This window comes from Vulpes lagopus, chromosome 8 (genome assembly GCF_018345385.1).
Source record: "Vulpes lagopus strain Blue_001 chromosome 8, ASM1834538v1, whole genome shotgun sequence".
Lineage (NCBI taxonomy): Eukaryota > Metazoa > Chordata > Mammalia > Carnivora > Canidae > Vulpes > Vulpes lagopus.
The window spans coordinates 123579912-123599198 of record NC_054831.1 but is presented as its reverse complement, the minus strand read 5'-3'; the positions used below and the strand labels follow the sequence as shown (position 1 = coordinate 123599198).

The 19287-nt window shown below is 45.8% G+C and overlaps 1 protein-coding gene across 1 annotated transcript in view; it reads right to left on the bottom strand.

Moving 5' to 3' along the window:
* Window positions 1–297: 297 nt before the first annotated feature.
* RHCE (Rh blood group CcEe antigens) overlaps window positions 298–19287 on the bottom strand; it is a 36144-nt gene continuing 17154 nt past the window's right edge. The window contains exons 4-10 of the mRNA XM_041767360.1: window positions 18786–18936; window positions 17874–18040; window positions 16220–16357; window positions 13913–14046; window positions 8925–9004; window positions 5332–5405; window positions 298–534 (exon numbers count right to left, since the gene is read on the bottom strand). Of these exons, the coding sequence (XP_041623294.1) occupies window positions 508–534; window positions 5332–5405; window positions 8925–9004; window positions 13913–14046; window positions 16220–16357; window positions 17874–18040; window positions 18786–18936 (771 nt within the window). The 3' untranslated portion in view covers window positions 298–507. The remainder of the gene's footprint in view (window positions 535–5331; window positions 5406–8924; window positions 9005–13912; window positions 14047–16219; window positions 16358–17873; window positions 18041–18785; window positions 18937–19287) is intronic.

Genomic DNA, 19287 nt, shown 5'->3' with positions numbered 1-19287 from the left:
GCTCCACAACTGACCACAACGTCTTTCCCTACAGTTAAATACAGAATGTGCTCAGGGATTAAGAACTACCTTGTGAAAACTGCTGGAATAGAAACACAATGTTCGTATTACAGGACTAAATATAAGTGAATTCTTCATTTTTCCCTATTTTATATTCTCCGTTCTGCTGACGTAGATAAGAGTTCACTGGGTAGCATAGCACACTTTGTTAAGCATGAGAAAAATGTAAGAATTGTCAATAAAATTGAACCAATATCTTAATTACATGTCCACACCCAAGAAAATGATAGCACAATCTTTAGCAAAACCAAACATTTATTTTGAATTCTTATGAAATTACCACTTAAATAAGTTTTTAATTTAATATCAAATTTATCTCTGACCTCATTCCATTGTACATAAGGAGACTTTGCTGTAATGAGTGTTTGTCATACACACAAAAAAGGGAGGCAACAGTAACAGGAAGTTGTCTCATTCTCAGGCCTTGTTTTTCTTGGATGCTTTGGCTTAAAATCCAACAGCCAAATGTGGAAACTGTGAAAGCAAAGCAAACATTTTTATCACAGATGAACCATTCATTCGTCTTAAAATTTGGACGCATTGATTCTGGCTTAATCTCTGGAAACTTACATGTTGACCAAAATATCCCATCACAAAGGTCTTAGAGTATCTTTCACAAAGTCTGAATTGGAAGAACTATTAGATCTCATTTCTTACAGCTCTTTACATGAGTCATTGATAAATAGTGATCTGGCTTTTGTTTGAATGCCCCCAGTGACAGCAGACGCACTACCCATGAAGTGATTCAGTCCATTTTGCAGACAAGTTCAAATCGTTAGCAATGTATTCAGCATTGCCCATTGGGCCTGGTTAAATTCTTTGGAGAAACATAAGCATAGAAAAAAAAATATTTGTCCTTTTCTACATGGAAATCTTACAAGTATTTGAAGATTGTTCTCAGGTCTCCTTTGGGTCTTCTCTTCTGCAAGTTGAACATATCCTAAGTTCTTCAGTGGCGCCACGTCACACCCTGACATAAATCACTGAGCGTCGAGTAACATGAATCATGGATTATAGATTATAGACTCTACAATCAGAATTGTAGAACTGGAAATCGGAGTAGCTAACGTTTATGGGGTGTTTTTTAAGGATAAGGGTGCTAATCACTTCACACACATGATCGTTAAATCCTTACAACAACCTGGTGAGATATTACTATGTCCGTGGAGCTGAGAACGAGCTGTGAGAGATCACAGAATAAGGAGGTAGAACCCAGAACTGTCTGATCCCGGAATATGGAATTTGATCTCATTTTACAAATGAAGAAACTGAGCCCCAGAGAAGGCAAGTGACTTGCCTGAAGGCCCTAGCCTGCAGTGAGTTAACAAGTACTCGAATTCAGACCTGCCTTCCAGAACAAGGCGCTTTTCGGGCCTCTCCGAGAAAGGAGGAGTCAGTTGGCAGGCTCCTAATCTGTTTTCCTACTTTGCTCTAGAAACCTGCTCTCCTCAGTTTTGTTGGACAAGCATTTGTTGGATCCTTACTGTGTGTCTAGAATGTGTATTTTAAATCAGAAGCAGGGGTGATACCAGTGTGACAGGGCTAGGTTTTTGAGACTTTTGCATAACACAGCAGGAGGAACTCAACACATTCTGAGGCATTTATATGCTAAAACAGTGGTGCTGTTTATGTTTCTTGGCAATAAAATCATTTTAAAAATAAACTGCAAATACTTGTTCAGAAGCCAATGGATGATCTTCAGCATATTGCACTCATTTCAGAATCCATCCTGCGAGCTTAATCTTACTCTACTCAACTCTAAACCATTATCGTATCATTTCCCCACTTAAACTTTTGGGAGCTTGGAGAATGATTCCAGTGGCTCTAGCCTACCCTTCATCCTTCCCTTTACCGACGACCCACTGAGCAAAGTTGCCTCATGCTTCTCTGGTTCTTGCTCACAACCTTCCCCTTGCTTGGAATGTCTTTCGATTCCTTCCACTTAGCCAAATCCAACACAGCTCCAAAGTTCCCATTGTCCCTGACCTCCCCAAACTCATGACCTTTCCTTCCTCTCATTTGTCCAGCAGCTACTGCCAGGATTACTTACTCAGTGCTTAAGAGATAGAGCTGTGCACAAAGAAAGATCTAGTCCTTCTACATGGTGAAAGCCTTAGTTTCTCTGAACCCTCACACAGTACCCAGGACAGGGGCTTGCCTGCAGTAGACACAAAAAAGCTATTTTATTCAGATAGGTTAACTGTGGAATTAATTTTAATAAGTGGATGTCACTGAGTCCTCGTGCTTTGGAAAGCTTGAAATAAAATCTGATTATTATATTGAAATAAAAAATTGAAGGAAGGAATTTATGAAAAACTGTCGGGAACTGAATTTTGGTAAATCAGTGTCTGAGGTAAGATCATTGTAATGTGCAGGAAGACAGGATTAGTACGTGCAGTTCCTTGAGATCTAGAGCCGCAGTTCACTTAGATTTGTCTCCAGCTCTTGACACAAGAACTCTGCCATATATTAGGTAATATATTAAATGGAATTAATTAGTGAATGAATGATTAATTAGTAATAGAACCATCCAAGGATGAGATGGGTACTTTTGGGGAATGGTGAGTGCCCCAGCCCGAGAACTGCCTGGCATGATCTGGGCAACTAGTGAAGGAATGTCCTTTCCAACACTCAGGAGTCTGGTTCTCTGAAGTGTGTTAGGACATTTGATAATGATTAAAACGTCTTTCTGGATGGTTTGCAAAAAAAAAAAAAAAAAGTCACCCCGAGATTTATCAGCTTTACAAGCTTAAATTCTTGCCTGTTTAATGGATATTTGGCTTTTCAAATGAAAGCTCTGTTCTACTGCTAAACAAATGTTCTGCTCAGCTGTAAGAGGATAAATCAGAATAGCCTATGGGGTGGGGAGCATCACTGTCCTCCAGGAGCAGCCCATAGCACACACAGGCTGAGTCTTTGGAGCCAGACACCAGTTCAAATTCCTCTTCCATTTACTAGCTTTATCATTTTGGATAAGTTACTCTTCATCTTTTTTTTTTTAGATTCATGTATTCATTTTAGAGAAAGAAAGGGTGCAGTGGGGAAGGGCAGAGGGAGAGTGTCACACAGATCTCAGGACCCCAAGATCATGACCTGAGCCCAAACCAAGAGTTGGATGTTTAAATGACTGCACCACCCAGGCGCCCCATTCTTCATCCTTAAGACAGGGATGCTCACTCTTGTGCAGGGTTGTCATGAGGATAAAATCAGATAATGCTGTGGGATGCCTGGGTGGCTCAGTGGTTAAGCGTCTGCCTTCGGCTCAGGACATGATCCCAGAGTGCTGGGATCGAGTCCTACATCAGGCTCCCTGCATGCAGCCTGCTTCTCCCTCTGCGCCTCTCTCTGTCTCTCATGAATAAATAAATAAAATCTTTTTAAAAAATCAGATAATGCTGAAAAGTATCTAGCACAAAATCGGAAACTGTCAGCTTACGATAAATGATAACTATTATGCTTATGCATTCCTTCATGGTTGGCTAAACCCTCAGTAATAAGCTTTCCCGTTCATGTGGTGCTTTGCATTTTACAGTTTATAGAATGTAGTTACAGACATTATTACCTCATTTGGTCTTTGAAACAACCCGGTGAAGTAGAACAAAGATTGCCATTCTTATTTTACCAGTAAGAGAGGTCAAGGAACTTGCTTCCTTGAAACCTTGCAGCACAGCAGCTGGAATTCAGGTCTTCCCATTCCAGATCCATACCCATTGTTCCCCTTCACCTGCTGCTGCAGTGCCCAGTGTCAGGTGGGGTTCCTCAAATTTCCTCATTTATTCAGTAAATGCTTACTGCAACTCAAATAATTGAGCTGGATATTTGTCCTATTTGTGGCATCCCTGGTTAATTAGCAAAGTGCTTGGCATATAGTAGTTGCTCAATAAATATTTGTGGAATGACTGGATGGATTAAACCAGTTTTTTGAGTCCTTTCACTAGATGGCTCTGCCACTGCCAAAGGGGTAAGAACACTTGTGGGAACTGAGGAGACGGACTATAGGGAGAAGCTGGTACAAGAGGAGATCGTCTACAGGCAACGTGGATGACTCTCCAAATAATTCTGATGAGTAAAAGGAGCCAGACAGAACATAAAATGTATCCAATCTATTGGACAGAAGGCAGTTTGGTGGTTGCCTGGGGATGGAACAGGGTGGAGCAGGGAGGGAATAGTCTCAAAGAGGCACAAGAATACGTGGTTGGCAATGGATATGGTCATTATCTTGACTGTGGTGATGGTTTTGTGGGCATATAATTATGTTTAAATGTATCCAGTTGTATATTTGAAATAATGTGTGTCGTAGCCAGCTATGCCTCTGTAAACTCTTTGACGTGGAAAGGGAAGAAGCAGAGGAAAGAGAAGAAATGAGGAAAAGGAGAAGAGGCAGGTTCTCTCTGTTTTGCCTCTGCAAACACTAATGCCAAAGCCAAGGATGAGGCTGCTTCTCTACCCCTTTAGTGATCAGTACCTAGGCGTGCCAGGTGGAGACAGGATTCCCTTGGGACTCAGGAGGCCTAGCTCCTGTGTCATCTCTGCCACTCACAAAGGTATGGTGATGCCAGGCATCAGCCTGACCCCTGTCAGCCTCCACTTGCCATTTATAATCTGGCAGTATTTGTCTAGCCAACCTCAGCATCAAATGGGACCTACCCAAGGTGACGCACATCAGAGTGCTTGGTGAACTATGAGTGATGGCCAAAGGGAAGAGGGCAGTGGGGTGACAGGAACAAGGCCTGACCCTCTTTCTAGCCTAGTCATGACAGCAAACACTACATGGAGCAGAGATCCTCAGCAGCAGCTGCGTTGTTTGAGCTCCTTGTCCTTTGGCTAAGTGATCCCAGACTCCTAGAGTACTAGTGTTATGTCCATGAGCCATCATTTGTCAAGAGCTGTGTTCTAGATCCAGCTCTGCCGCAAGAACTCAGACAGTCATGGCTCTGCCCGGTGCGTCTATCAGGTGAGACTGGTCCTGCTGGCCCCCTGCAGTCCTTCTGGCTCTTGCACTACAGGATCTTGTCACTTTTACATCAAACTGTTTGCCCATTTTGATGACTCCAGATGGGAGACGTGTGGCCAGTGGCCATTGTCACATTTCTGACCCTCAATGACTTTGAGGCCTCAGGGAAATGTAACCTTTACCACTTCTTCCCCAGCCCTCACCAACACACACACACTTTTATTTTGTTCTCACAAACCCCAAGTCAACAAATACAGATATAATATCTTCTTAAGTTCATTCACTCAACATCTATGACATTAGATTAAAAATCTTACCTCCCAGGAGGCTTGGTCATCAAAATATTTAGTCACATGAGCCGCCTTCCATATTTTGAGACTTAAGACCAAACCTGTTAAATTTCATAATTACATGTTAAACATTTAGAACACAGCATTTGTTATCTCCAAGTTAATCAATATATCCTATGCCAATTCTGGTCATCTCAACCAAATTCCCTTTTCCTTCTATAGCCTGGAGACAGACACATTGAAGCGCTGGCCTTCCCTGGACCAGCTTTATTAATTCTATAGACATCTTTTAAAAGAAATTGGTGAGAGCAATTAGCTCCAAAGGATTTAGATTGTATTGAGAGGTATACGATAGCCACAGATCCGACACGCTTCCCAAGGTGGAACAGAAGAGCCCTGTCAGATGGTGCTTCTACTTGAAAGCTGATCCATTTAGAATACAGAGAGCTACCACAGAAAGCAACTCCAGGGCAGCCCGGGTGGCTCAGCGGTTTAGCACCTGCCTTCGACCCAGGGCCTGATCCTGGAGACCAGGGATCGAGTCCCACTTCGGGGTCCCTGCATGGAGCCTGCTTCTCCCTCTGCCTCTCTCTCTCTCTCTCTCTCTCTGTGTGTGTGTGTCTCTCCTGAATAAATAAATAAAACCTTTAATTAGAAAAAAAAAAAGAAAGAAAGCAACTCCAGTTGGGTGCTCCTGTAGGCCCAGCGTCACTGGCTCCAATAAACTCTGACCTCAGCTCATGACTATTCACTTGAATAGTTAGGAAAATCATTTATAACAACTTGTTTTTGTGCCTATTCTTCTTTCACCCACCCAGCCTCTGCCCAGAGAGCTTGGCCCTGTGTATTCCTTCTGCTGCTCAAAGTCAGCTGAATTTCCCAGGATACGTGAAGAGATTGCTCACCTTTCGTATGAATCAGGGAAATGCCACTGATGGATTTTTATAGGTGTGTTTTTCATGGTGATCGGTCCGCTTGTATTAAATAGTATGATTAACAAGAGTAGGCGTGTCCTTATTCACATTTTCCTTTTGTAATGCACACCTTCAACCGACACTGGCATGTACAGTGCCACCAGCACACCTCATTTAGCTAGAATTATTCAGAAATGATCTCTAACACCTACACGAACTTTCCAGATAGCTGAGGCTTACTCACCACTGACGAAAATCCATCTAAAATAGACTATATTTTCTTGTCTTACGACAACACTAAACACAGACTTTTTTTTTTTTAATCGGAGCCGTTGCTAGGAACATCCATTTATGAAATGCGCTATATAATGCAGAGAAAGTATGTAGCTGTTGAGGGTTGTTGGCTTCTATTAGCAGCCCAATCTTCCACGTTCTAGTGTTTGGCTTTCAGAATTTCTTTTTCTTCCGTTAGTCTATCTGCTTTCACCTCCTACTTCTACCAGTGTGCCTTACCTCTAGAAACTTATGTCCCTTCTAACTTGCCATTTCTAATCTGCTCAAACTGGGAAACCCAATAACCATGCTTATAGGATTACTTCCTTTTTTTGTTTTGTTTTGTGCATAGGAATGTTTCTTATGTAAAAGTGTAGACAGGCCCCAAATCGGCGGGGGGGGGGGGGGGGGCCTCCTGGAAAATAAAATGCTCAGTTTTAGGGAGTCAGTTTGGTGCTACCTTGGCTGCTTAGTGACCTCTTTCCCCCTTCCTTTGTTCATGTTCTTTTTATTCACCAGTGTTCTTCTGTTCAAAGCCACACATAAAGCGCAACTCTCATTGGTCTTAACTCTTAGAAGAACAATATTCTATTCTCTTTCTTAACTCTAGGCAAGCGCCAAAAAACAAAAGCAAAAACAAAAAACCCAAAAAACAAACAAAAAAACCCTCCCAGGTAGACAGTGCAAGTCAGTGTCCTGTCACTCTTTGAATACTGGTGACAATGGTGACTGATGTCATAGGCCGGGGGAAGGTTGCCAGATAAAATACAGGATGCTCAGTTACTTTTGAATTTAAAAAACGGGTGCCTTGTATTTTTCACTTGCTAAATCCAGTAACCCTACTCAGGATCAGACTAGCCATCACCAAGAGAATGTAAACTTGTGGAGGGAGGCATCTGTCTCATCTGTATTTAACTAATCACCTCAAGGCCAGTCAGTATATTAGAGCAATTCTAGTCCATCTTGCTCTCTAAAATCACCCAGGCAATTACAAAAAGTACCTTCAGACATGTTTTGGAGTGGAAAAGAAGTCAAATGATTACCTACCATGGTCCTTTCATTTTACAGAGAAGCCACACAAGGCCTAGAGAGTTGATGTGCCCAGGGCCATACACTCCTTTATGTCTGCTTATGCTGTTTTGTCTCTTATTTGGCATTCATTCCCTGCTTAGGGACACAATATATGAATGTCTCACCAATAACTGTTTGCTCGTAGAATAAAAGTGAGCAGTTCTGGACAGAAATCATATTTTCACCTAGCATATAAATAAGACTGGCAAATTAGTAACTCCCTAAGGATCTTTGCTTTTGCAGGAGCAAAAGCATACTTCAATCCTCTATTTAAAGATTTCCACTGGTGTCCCGTGTCTCAGAATGATCTGGCTCCTTATTACCACTCTGTTCTCAACCCCTGCCACTCTCCCTTTCACTCTACCCATATCAGCCACACTGAGCATGCTTTGCTCCTGCCTCAGGGCCTTTGCACTTGCTATCTCTTTTCATGGAATGCTTTTCTGCCAAATAAACATATGGTGTGTCTCCTTCCCTCTCTCCATTCAGGTTTCTGCTTAAAGGTCAACTTATTAAATAATTCTTCCCTTCCCCCCTTCAAAAAGAGCACCCCACCTTCACATTGATTCTGTGTTCCTCTACCCTGAGTTGTTTCTCTTCATAGCACTTACCATCACTGACATAGTAACTGCTCTACTTATCTGTTTATATATTGTCCCCTCCCCCTCCACAAGGACATCAGCTCCACGAGATCAGGGAACCTGTTATGTTCACTCTTGTGTCCCTACTGCTGAGGAGTAGTGCCTGGCTCATAGTAGATATTGAATAAATACTTGCTGAACAAAATAATAGTCTGAGTATTCTCAGGGAATGAAGGTAAACTTTTTGGCATAAAGGTTTCCTTGGCTTTCTGTACAAAATTTGGTGAAATCAGCAGCCCTGAGCTTAAGAGGCTGTCAAGTTGCCACCCACTCCTACTTATAACCTCCAAAAAGTCTCTTAATTTCCCTGGTTACAACAGGTGACCTCTAAGGCCTTCCTCTTTTTTCTTTTTTTAGATTTTATTTATTTGTCAGAGAGAGGGCACAAGCAGGGGGAGTGGCAGGCAGAGGGAGAAACAGGCTCCCTGCCTAATACAAGACTTGATACCAGGACCCTGGGATCATGACCTGAGCCAAAGGCAGATGCTTAACTGACTGAGCCACCCAGGTGTCCCTCTGAGGGCATTTCTAATTCTGAAATGATGTGATTCTGTTTCTGTGGTTATTCAAGGTCTGAGCCCCTTTGCATCATTTGGCTAGAGCTGTGGGGACTCATAGGGAAGGAGATGGGCACATACTCATGTGGCCATGGGGCAGATGCTCTCTGGCCTCAGGTCCTGTGTCCTGGACCATGGGCAAAAGAAGGTGGTCTCACACTTACCTGTCAAAATACCAGCTATCAGACCTGAAGCTATGGCCAAGCTGAGTACCCCAGTGTCAATGAACAACTGAAAGAAGACCCTAGAAATGACAAAGTGGAATATAGTCATATTCAAGCATCAGATTGTAGAGGTCGTTGGGGTCAAACAGGACTGTTTACATCAGCAGTGATGCTGTCGGGAAGGGCCATCAGAAGAACAAATGTCCTCTCCCGAGGTGACACAGTCCCCTGTCATGTTCCTGCAAAACCATACAGACATGGAGGAGGGAGTGGGGGTTACTCCAGGATCCCCTTTGGCTGACTTCATTTCTCAGAACCTATGGGTGATGAACTTGACCAGGAGGCAGAAAACCCAGGTTCAAGTCCAAGGACTGTCACTAGCTGCATGATCCAGGGCAAGTCACTTAACTTCTCCGAGCCCTAAGTTCCTTCATCAGGCAATTGGAGATGCAAATTCTATTTCCATTAGGGCAAGGTGGAGTAGAGCATGGTTGTCAAGCTCATCTCCCCTACCCCCTCCTGCTGAGCACACTTCCCTGTCCTCTCTCTTCAGGGCACCCCCAGGACTTCACTTTAAACTATGGAGTGGCCTGGGAGAAGCGCATCTCTGTCACTTTGCAGTAAGCAAGGATTTCTTAAATAGGACACACAGACATGAAAGGAACAATGACAAACTGAACTGTTTTAAAATTAAGAACTGCTGTTCATCAAAAGATACCATTAAGAAGGTGAAAGATAACCCACAAAATGGGAGAAGGTAATCACAATACATTTATGTGACTCTATAAAAGTTCTATATCCGGAATTCCAACAAATCGATAAAAAGACAGAACCATGCAACAGAAAAATGGGCCAAAGAAAGAAAGAAAGAAAGAAAGAAAGAAAGAAAAAGGACATTTCACAAGAGAAGATATCCAGATGTCCAAAAAGCATATCGCTTTTAAGTGCTCCGCTTAAATTGGTCATCAGGAAAATTAAAAGTAAAATGATATTTGGTCCCTAAGTGGATAAACAAAAAGAAGGAAAATATGGGGTGTTGGAAAATATATAGGGTAAAGGGAAGTTTTAGGTGCCATGGATGATTGGACTGACAGAAACTACAGTGGAAGATTGTAATATCCTCTAAAATGGACCATATGAATGCTGTGATCCAACAATTGGGCTTCTAGGCATTTACTGAACAGAAGAGCATTTGTATGGGTTTTTTTTCCCTTAAGATTTTATTTGTTTGTTTGTTTTTTTATTTATTTATTTGAGAGAGAGACAGAGAGCCTGAGCCTGAGAGGAGGAGAAGCAGGCTGCCCGGTGAGAACAGAGCCCAATGCAGGGCTCCATCCAAGGACCGTATCATGGCCTGAGCCAAAGGCAGACACTTAACTGAATGTGCCATCCAGGCACTCTGCATTTGTATGTTCTAAAAAAAAAAAAAGTGCTAGAATATTCATAGCAATACTAGAATGTTTATAATCGTTCCAAACTGGAAAGAACCCAAATGCTCATCAGTAATGGATAGACAAATTGTTCTGTATTCACACTGAAACACTTATTTTAAATGTGTTTCTTAGATCCTGTATTTGTCTACATGGCACTCATTTACCACAGGGCCCAACTAACAGCCAAAACTGTTTACTGCTCTCTCTCTCTAGCAAGTCAGCTTTCATGGGAGTGTAAAATACATTTTATAAACTCCTTTAACCACAAATTCTAACATACACTTTCACTTCCTGCCCAACTGGGGACTCCTGCCTCCCACCCCCACTACCCCACCCCTTTTAACCTGAAGGCATAGTCTTAGTTCCCCCTCTCTGCTGGTCCCTGGGTATGATAAGGTCTTGTGGGGTATGATAAGGTCTTGTGGGGCCCTACGTGGTGTGCTGTGCCTCTCATCTCCAGGAGAACTATAACATTAAACTTTCCCTTCAATGACATGGACCTCTCCATGTCATCACTCAGTCACCTTTATGAAGTAAACCCAAGCACAATTCAACACTCTCGCCCAGTGAAAATGAACAGTCTAGGGGCACCTGGGTGGCTGGCTCATTTGGCTAAACATCTGTCTTTAGCTCAGATCATGATCTCAAGGTCCTGGGATCAAGGACCCAGTGAGGAGTCTGCTTCTCCCTCTCTCTCTACCCTCTCCCCGGCTTGTGTTCTCTCTCTTGCTTGCTCTCCCTCACGTAAATAAAATCTTTAAAAAAAAAAAAAAAAGGAGAAGAAGATGAACAATCTACAGAGATACTCAATATGGGAGAGTCTCACAACTACAATGTAGAATAATAAAAGCCCAGCACACGAGAGCATAGACTCCCTGTGTGATTCCATGTACACGAAGGACAAAAGTAGGCAAAACTGATGGATAGTGTTAGAAGTCAGGTGCTGGTTGGGACATGAAGGAGTTCTGGGTGCTGGTTACATGGGCATGTCAGAAAAATTCATCAACTGGCACCCTTATGATATCTGCACTTCTCTGGATATAGATTATACTACAAAAACTTTTTTTTTTTTGAGTAATATTAAATGGTAGCATAGAAGCTAGGGTTGCCTGGGTGGCTCAATGGTTGAGTGTTTGCCTTTGGCTCAGGTTGTGATCCCGGGGTCCTGAGATCAAGTCCGGCATCAGGCTCCCTACAGGGGAGTGCTAAGCAGCCCTCTGAGCCAGCTGTTAGTGTCCTGTTTCACAAATGAGGAGATCCAGGTTAGGAAAGTGAACCAGCATCTCCAACATCACTTGGCTTAGCATGGGTGGCTCTTGGGTTTCAAATATTGTCTACCCACGAAGGCCAGACAGATCTTTCCCAGATTTCAGCATTTGTGGGTTACCTTCATAAATTTGGCCATATTGGCAATCCAAGGATACTCATTTTTAAAATATTTTTCTTTAAATGGACTTTTTTTTACACTTAAATAAATTTTTTTTTTAAGATTTTATTTAGGGGCACCTGGGTGGCTCAGTGGTTGAGCATCGACTTTTGGCTCAGGACGTGATCCTGGGGTCCTGGGATCGAGTCTTGCATCAGGCTCCCTACAGGGAACCTGCTTCTCCCTCTGCCTCTCTGGGTCTCTCATGAATAAACCAATAAAATCTTTTTAAGAAAAGATTTTATTTGAGAGAGGGAGTGAATGAGAGAGAGAGAGCATGAGCGGAAGGAGAAACAGAGGGAGAGGGAGAAGCAGATTCTCCACTGAGCAGAGAGCCCGATGTGGGACTTGATCTTATGGGGCTGGATCCCAGAACTCTTGGGATCAGACCCTTAACTGATCCACCCAGGCACCCCTAAAATAAATGTATTTAAAAGGAAACTTTGAGTCACCAGTGTAAATGAGAGAGAAATGGGAGGTAATGGTAAAAAGATACAGTGAAAACAGAGTGTTGCTAAAATCTCCCCCAGAGGCAGCCTGAGCATGAGTCTCAGCTCTCAGCCCCAGGCTGCCTCTGCTGGCCTCTACGTCTGACCTTAGGGGTCAGAAGCTCAGAGACACTCAGCACCAGCACCGGAGTACATACTTTCTCCCTGGTGCAATCAAAGGATGGAATAATTGAAAACCAGCATCGGTCCTGCATGACTCTTTGTTATTTAAGTGTGTCTTTACACCACTCAAATCCCACAATTTGTGAAACACTGCCTCATCTCAGCGGGGGAGCACCGCGTGCAAACCTTCACGTTTGCTCACCTGAAGAGGAAATCCAATCCGCAAACGCTGAGGAACGAATGGAAAGCCAACTGTGCTGTCCAGGGACACCAAGCTATTAAGTAGTTTCTCCGTATGTCACATTGAGTGCTCTGACTCCCAGCTCAGTCCTTTGTCCCTCCTTCCGTACACAGAGATGTTTCTCATATAGAAGCAGCAGTGGCAATAACCACCGTGCAGACAAGAGGCCCTGTGCCGGGTGTTTCCTCCACACCGCGTCTTCACAGCAGCCCTGGGACATCGGTTATTATCCCAGCGTGCAGATCAAAACTGAGGTTTGAAGAGAGTTTGAGTATACCGTGCCTAAGGTCACCCGGCTGGTCCGTGTGACCCTGGTCGTCTGTCCCTGAAGCCTGTGCCCTTCACTTCCAGCCAACCACAGGCCTCCCTGTGGGAAGTCATTGCTGTGGCTCTGCCCTTCCCTTTGCTGGGTTCCTGCCCAGATGAGAGGACAGCTACTTGGTCCTCAACTGTCCCATCCTGGGGAGAGCGGACTCAGAGAGGTGTTCTAGAGCCTGATCCCAGGTGCACGTTCCCTGGCCCCTGGTCTCACCCTGTCTCCTCTTGGGCCTCAGAGATGGGCTGTGCTCAGCATTTTCCTACATTAAAGTATTAAATCCTTTTTAACCACAAAGTACCTGCCCTCAAGCAGCCTCCAACCACCCAATGAGGGGAGGCGCCGTGGTTACCTGCCTTGACAGTAGGTAGTGAGGCTCAGAGAGGTTAGGTAGCAGGCCCAGCTAGTGAGAGGTCAAGACGAGTCTGATTCCATGACACTCTCTTCACTGAGACCTAAACCACCAGGGGTTAAACAAGGGATCCGTCTGGCTTGGGCCTGATTCACTTGCTCTGATTTGGGGGCCGGGGCTCAGAGCTGTCTGCCTTTGCCCTGTACCTGGGCTGTCCCTTTTGGAAAGGAGACAGGGCCTGGAGAGGTAGGGGCTAGGGAGAATTAATTTTTTTTAAAGACCTTATCCATTTTATTCATGAGAGACACACACACACACACACAGAGAGAGAGAGAGAGAGGGAGAGAGAGAGAGGCAGAGACACAGGCAGAGAGAGAAGCAGGCTCCATGCAGGGAGCCCAGTGCGGGACCTGATCCCGGGACTCCAGGATCACACCCTGAGCCAAAGGCAGAGGCTCAACCACTGAGCCACCCAGGGATCCCAGTAGAATTTATTACTGCATTTGCCAACAAATATTTGCCGAGTGCCTGGGTCTGAATGCTGAGGGCTCTGGGCACATTTCTTCCTAAGTTGGATGGGGTGTGAGGGGGATAAGCCAAGTGACTTACATGCTATTCTTGGTCCAGGTGACCTCATAGAACATCAGCAGAATGTAGACTATCCCTCCAAGCAGACCTGGCAAGCCAAAGGTGTAGTGCACGCCGCAGGTGTCGTGGATTCCCAGCACGCGGTTAAAATAAGCCTGGAACAAACGTCACACAAGCAGATGTGCATGGAAGACTGATACTCCCTGTCCAGGCTTTCCACTGATCCTGGCATCCAGGGCCACCAGAAGGGGGTAGGCCTTGGGGCTCACCTCCACAAGGGCTCCTCAGACCTGACTGTACTTGCATCACACGGGGGAGCTTGTGAAACTGCAGAGTCCGATTTAGTGGGCCTGGGGCCTGAGATTCTGCATTTCTAACAAAGTTCTAGGTGATGCCGACGCTACTGGCCCACTGACCACCCTTCAAGAAGCAAGGGTCTAGCCCAGGCCCTACTCACATGGGGCTGATAATTCTGTGTTTTGAAAAGGCTGTCCCGGGCACTGTAGAATGTGTAGCGGCACCCCTGGGCTCCACCGTCCAGCACCCCCCAACAGTGTGTTAACCCAAAACTGTCTGCAGATATTGTCAAACGTCCCTGGAGGGTGATTGAGACGTGCTGGTCTAGCCCAAACTTAACTGCCATCCAAAGACAACATGACTAATGGGAAGAAAAGACTCGCCTTCAGTACTCCTTCCCCACCACCACTTAGCCTCCCAGAAAACCGTGAGCCAACAAATGTGGAGACAAATGCATATTGGACAGGTTAGTACCCCCCACCCCTGGATCCCCCACTGGCTTCAAAATAAAAACCCAGATTCCTCTACCTGCTCAGGAGATACACCTGTGTATCTCCCATCTCTCATCTCTCAAGACTGTGGTCCCACCACACTCCCAGGTGAACCCAGCCCTTAGCATCTGTTTCCTGGCTGGGCTGTTTGCTCTTCTCACCAATCAACCTTTGAACACACTGTTCCTTCTGTCTGGAATACATTTCCCTTTACTTTGCCTGGCTAATATGAGTCATCTGTCAACACTCGGCTGAGACATCCTCTGCTCCAGGAAGCATTTCCTGATCCAACTCAGGCTCGCTTAGACGTGCTGTGTTATTAATTTGTCCATTGCCCTCACGACACTATAGCTCGGGAAGCTGGACACATATTAAAAGATACTGCTGAATGATTGAAGGGACGGATGAATGAATGAATGAATGAATGAGTGAGTGAATCATCTCTGAATCGTTCCCCCAGTGATGGAGTCAAGTAAACAGGCACAGAGAAAGCAATGGATGCCTAGCCTGTTGAGAATCTACGCAGGTTTCCCTGTGCACTGCCGCCTTTCATCATAGGGCCTCAAAGCAGAGGAGATGAAAGACGTTTATTCCAATTTGAAAGATGAAAAGCAGACCACCCCGTCGCTGGTCAGATGAAACTGTTGGTACATTTTCCCCCTGTTTTGGATAAAAACCGCCTCCCTGCATATCCATCGTTCATCCAGATTCAGCTCCTTGAGCCATCCAAGGCTTCAAACCCACAGAGAGTTGCTGCCCTATAATTATTTCCCTTAGAAGTGTATTATGACAAATTGGCTATAATGGGGCATTCTGGTATTAACAGTACCTGCTGGTTGTTGACGGGGGAAAAGTCCACCCACTTAGAAGAAGAACTACACAATCAGAAGTGGACATGGCCTGGCTGAGCCCAGCACCCCGTTCTGGGCTGCTGCCCCTCCTACCCCCATTCGCATGGCTCGTGGGCCGCAGCCATGTATGTATGTTATGCTCCAGGACCCCACACCCCAGCCAAAGATAAGCACGCCAAACCAATGAGGCCCTCCTCCAGAACACTTGGGAATGGGGCCAAGAAATTCCACCGAGCTGCTTTCCCGCAACGAAAGACTACATTCCACCACAAGGAGCAGGAGAAGGAGGAGAAGGGGAAGGAAGTCTACAGAGTGAAAAGAAAGCAGATATTCAGGAAAAACAAAAAAAGAAGAGTGGGGATTTCCTGGGCTCCCCACAACACTCCTGTCCCTGGTGTCACAGGGTTCCCAACAGGATCCCTGTCCTTGGTTTCTGTGACATGCCAATAGCCTTACAATACGCCCCCCCCATGCCTGTGCAAACTTGAATGGATTCTATTACTTGCTCCCCAGATCCTACCAAATACACAATACACACCTGGGTGGGTCCCTCACTCAAGCTTTGAAGCCTCCCTAAGAAGGTGCCAGTGCCTGCCCGATGTAGCCCATGACACTACACGATGGCCCACCGTGCTCCAGGGCCCTGCTGGTCAAAGCCAAAATCAGGCGTTAGCTGCCCAGGTCCTTACCCGTAGGCACAGGGCTCCCCCGATGGAGATCAGTCCAGCCATAAAGCCCAGCACCATGGCAAGCCAAGGAGTAGTGATCACATGACACGAAGCACCCACGGCCACACCTCCAGCCAGCACCGCGTTGTGGATATGAGTCTGCAAAGAAATAGCTTGAGGGCAAATGAAGTGAGGAAGAGAGGACAGCACTTGCCCAGAGTTCCTTGGTAAGCAGGTAGCAAGCAACACTGTATGGCCTCCCTGCTTCGCTGACCGTGAAACCATCCCCTCCTCTCCTCCATCCCCACTGAGACATGACCTTTCTCAATGATCTTCTCTTACTCCACTTCTCAGACTCCAGGAACAGTCCCCCTGACTGGGAGGTATTGAGCTTGAAAGTATATCCTAGCCACCCTCACACCTGTCAGTGACGCGTCCTTGGGCACTGAGCCATTCATGCTTCAACTTTTCCACCAGAAGAATGGGGTTTAGGTTGTACCTACTTAATATGGTTATTGTAAGATTAAACAAGTTATTATATGTATGACTCTGAGCCAAGGGCCTAACATGGACCCTGAGGAAATGCTCAAGAAATAGAAGCCAGTATTATTGTTTTTACTATTTTTATCATTATTATTGGCCATTCAGTGCTATGCCACCCTGTACTGCTGGATCCAGCTTTTCATATGTGAGCTCTTGTTCCCGGGTCCCATCTCCACTCTGTCCTTTGTTCCTCTAGAACCGGGGCCTTGCTTTGCTCCCATGCTACTTCCCTCTGCCCTCTCAAGTCTAACCAGGTCTTGGAGCTCCGAGGCTTGGGACCAGCTTCTGGGCTTCCCTGAGCTTCTGTCCACACCTGCCTCCCTCAATGTCCCCACCTCGTCTGATCCTAGATTCCACGTCACCATGGAGCCCCCCCGCCCAGAAAGACACCCACTCCTCTTGATGACTAACTTGTCATGGATAGCCACATGCTGTCCACTCTAGGACTGCCATCCCTCTAGACCTTTTCCCACCCCCTGTGGCTGGCCGGCCCCATACCCAATCATCATGGGAACTGGTTTTGTCTTTAGCACTACCGTTTCCCCGTCTCTCTTCCCCCAGAACTCACACACACAGTCTCCTGGCTACACCGGTAACATGGTTCCTGTTGGCCCAGCACTAATTCCCCACAGAGCACTTACTGTGCCTTGTCTCTTAATTTCCACTTTATATATGAGCCAGGTGTGGCTCCAAAGGTTGAAGTGGCTTGACCAGGGTCATGTGGCTAGGGTGATGACGTATTTCTTTACCTCTGATTCTATTCATTCCATTCTTGAAATTTCTTAGGGGAAGGGGAGAGGCTAATTCTATTCTAGATCTTCTCTGCTGACTCTTGCTCATGGTGGCTGGCTTTAGTAACTCACAGGAACAGGGTTCACACTTGGGTCCTTTTAGTGTCAACACTGATAGACTTAATCACTCCCCTCAAAGAGCTTTTGATCATTTCAGTCTCCAAATTCCAGTTCCCATATTGATAAGCCAGTCCCTGCCTGATGATCCATGACGCTGCAGACAAGGTTCTGTCACCTGGCATACTCTATCCCACCCTGGGGGCTGGTTCTGGAACAGGGGCATGAATATGTGCTCATCTTAGAAGACCTGAGTGCTGCCCAAGGGGCAGCCCCCTCCTCACCATGTTGATCTTCCCTCGGGGGTGACTCAAGGCTGACACTGAGATGGCTGTCACCGCGCTGACTGCAAGAGCATAGTAGGTGTTGAACACAGCAGTCTTCCTTTCATTTGGTATGTCCAGCAGAGCAGAGTTGAAACTTGGCCAGAATATCCACAAGAAGAGGGTTCCTGGGGGTCAGAGAGGGTCATTGGCCAGAACCAGCACTCCTGCTGCAAAGCCTGAGCCTGTGGGCACTTCGTGGAGTGGGCAAGTCACAGCTTTGTCCCTTTATAGCTATGTGACTTTGAACCAGTCATGTGTCCCCTGAAGTCCCAGGTTGACAGGGCCCAGCTAACAGACTTTACAGGCAAAAAAACAAAGGCCCAGAGAGTTTAAATTACCAACCTCCAGGCCTCCTGAGCTCAGGTTGTGATGGCCAAATGCTTTCTGAAAATGTAATGTGCGACTCTGATTTGGGCTCATGGCTGGCTGTGGGTCACCTACTGCTCAGCTCACTGCCCGATTTCCTCTCAGCCTCTCCTGCAGGCCGGCTTCAGCGTTTGCACTGCAGCTTTGCAAAATACACCAGTGTTACTGTTCTCTTCCCTGCCCTGTCCCTCTCTCCACTGCTGGCCTCTGCTTTCTCCACTCGTCCAGTTCCCACTCTTCACTTGAAGACAAAAAGATTGGGCAAATTGAGTAAGGGTAACAAGTCTCCCCTCTCCTTTGGATATTAATGAAGAACGTTGCCCTAGAAGGGATTGTGAATCCATCCAACACTACTTGGGGTAATGAATCATCATGGAGGGGCTCTGAGCACCTGGGACAGGCTGGAAAAGGAGAGAGACTTTTCAGCAGAGCCATTTGGGAACCTCTCGCTTACTCCAGGGGAAGAAACCTCCACACCCCCCACACACCCCATCTTGTCCTCACCCAGCATGGTAAACAAACTGGAGTTCTTTGTAGTCTGATGCTTCTCTACCAGCGCTGCAACAGGCAGAGACCTCGAGAGGCACCAGGTCACCATCAGCCCAAAATAGGTTGCAAACACGTGGATGTACATCATGCTGGTGTGGTTGTCCGTCTGCAACAAAGGGCAATGAGTCCCTACAGCCTCTGCCCACGGGCTAACCCCATACTCCTAGGAGACAGTTCTGAACTTCACCTAAGAGGTGTGACTTGGAGTCATGAGACTGGTATTTGGAGCTTACCCAACCCAGAAGTTCCCCTTTCAGAGGAGACTGAGGACCAGCCATGTATTTATTCCAGGGAAGTTGCTGGTTGGCCTTATCAGTAGCTCCTACATGCTTTTTGGCTGAGATCTACTTAGGTGAGGCAAAAAGTCACAGGGACATGCATCCTCACTGCTTCCTACTTTTCAGCAGAATTTATGGAGTGATGAGGGACATAAACTTTGCAGCATGAAGCAGCCAGA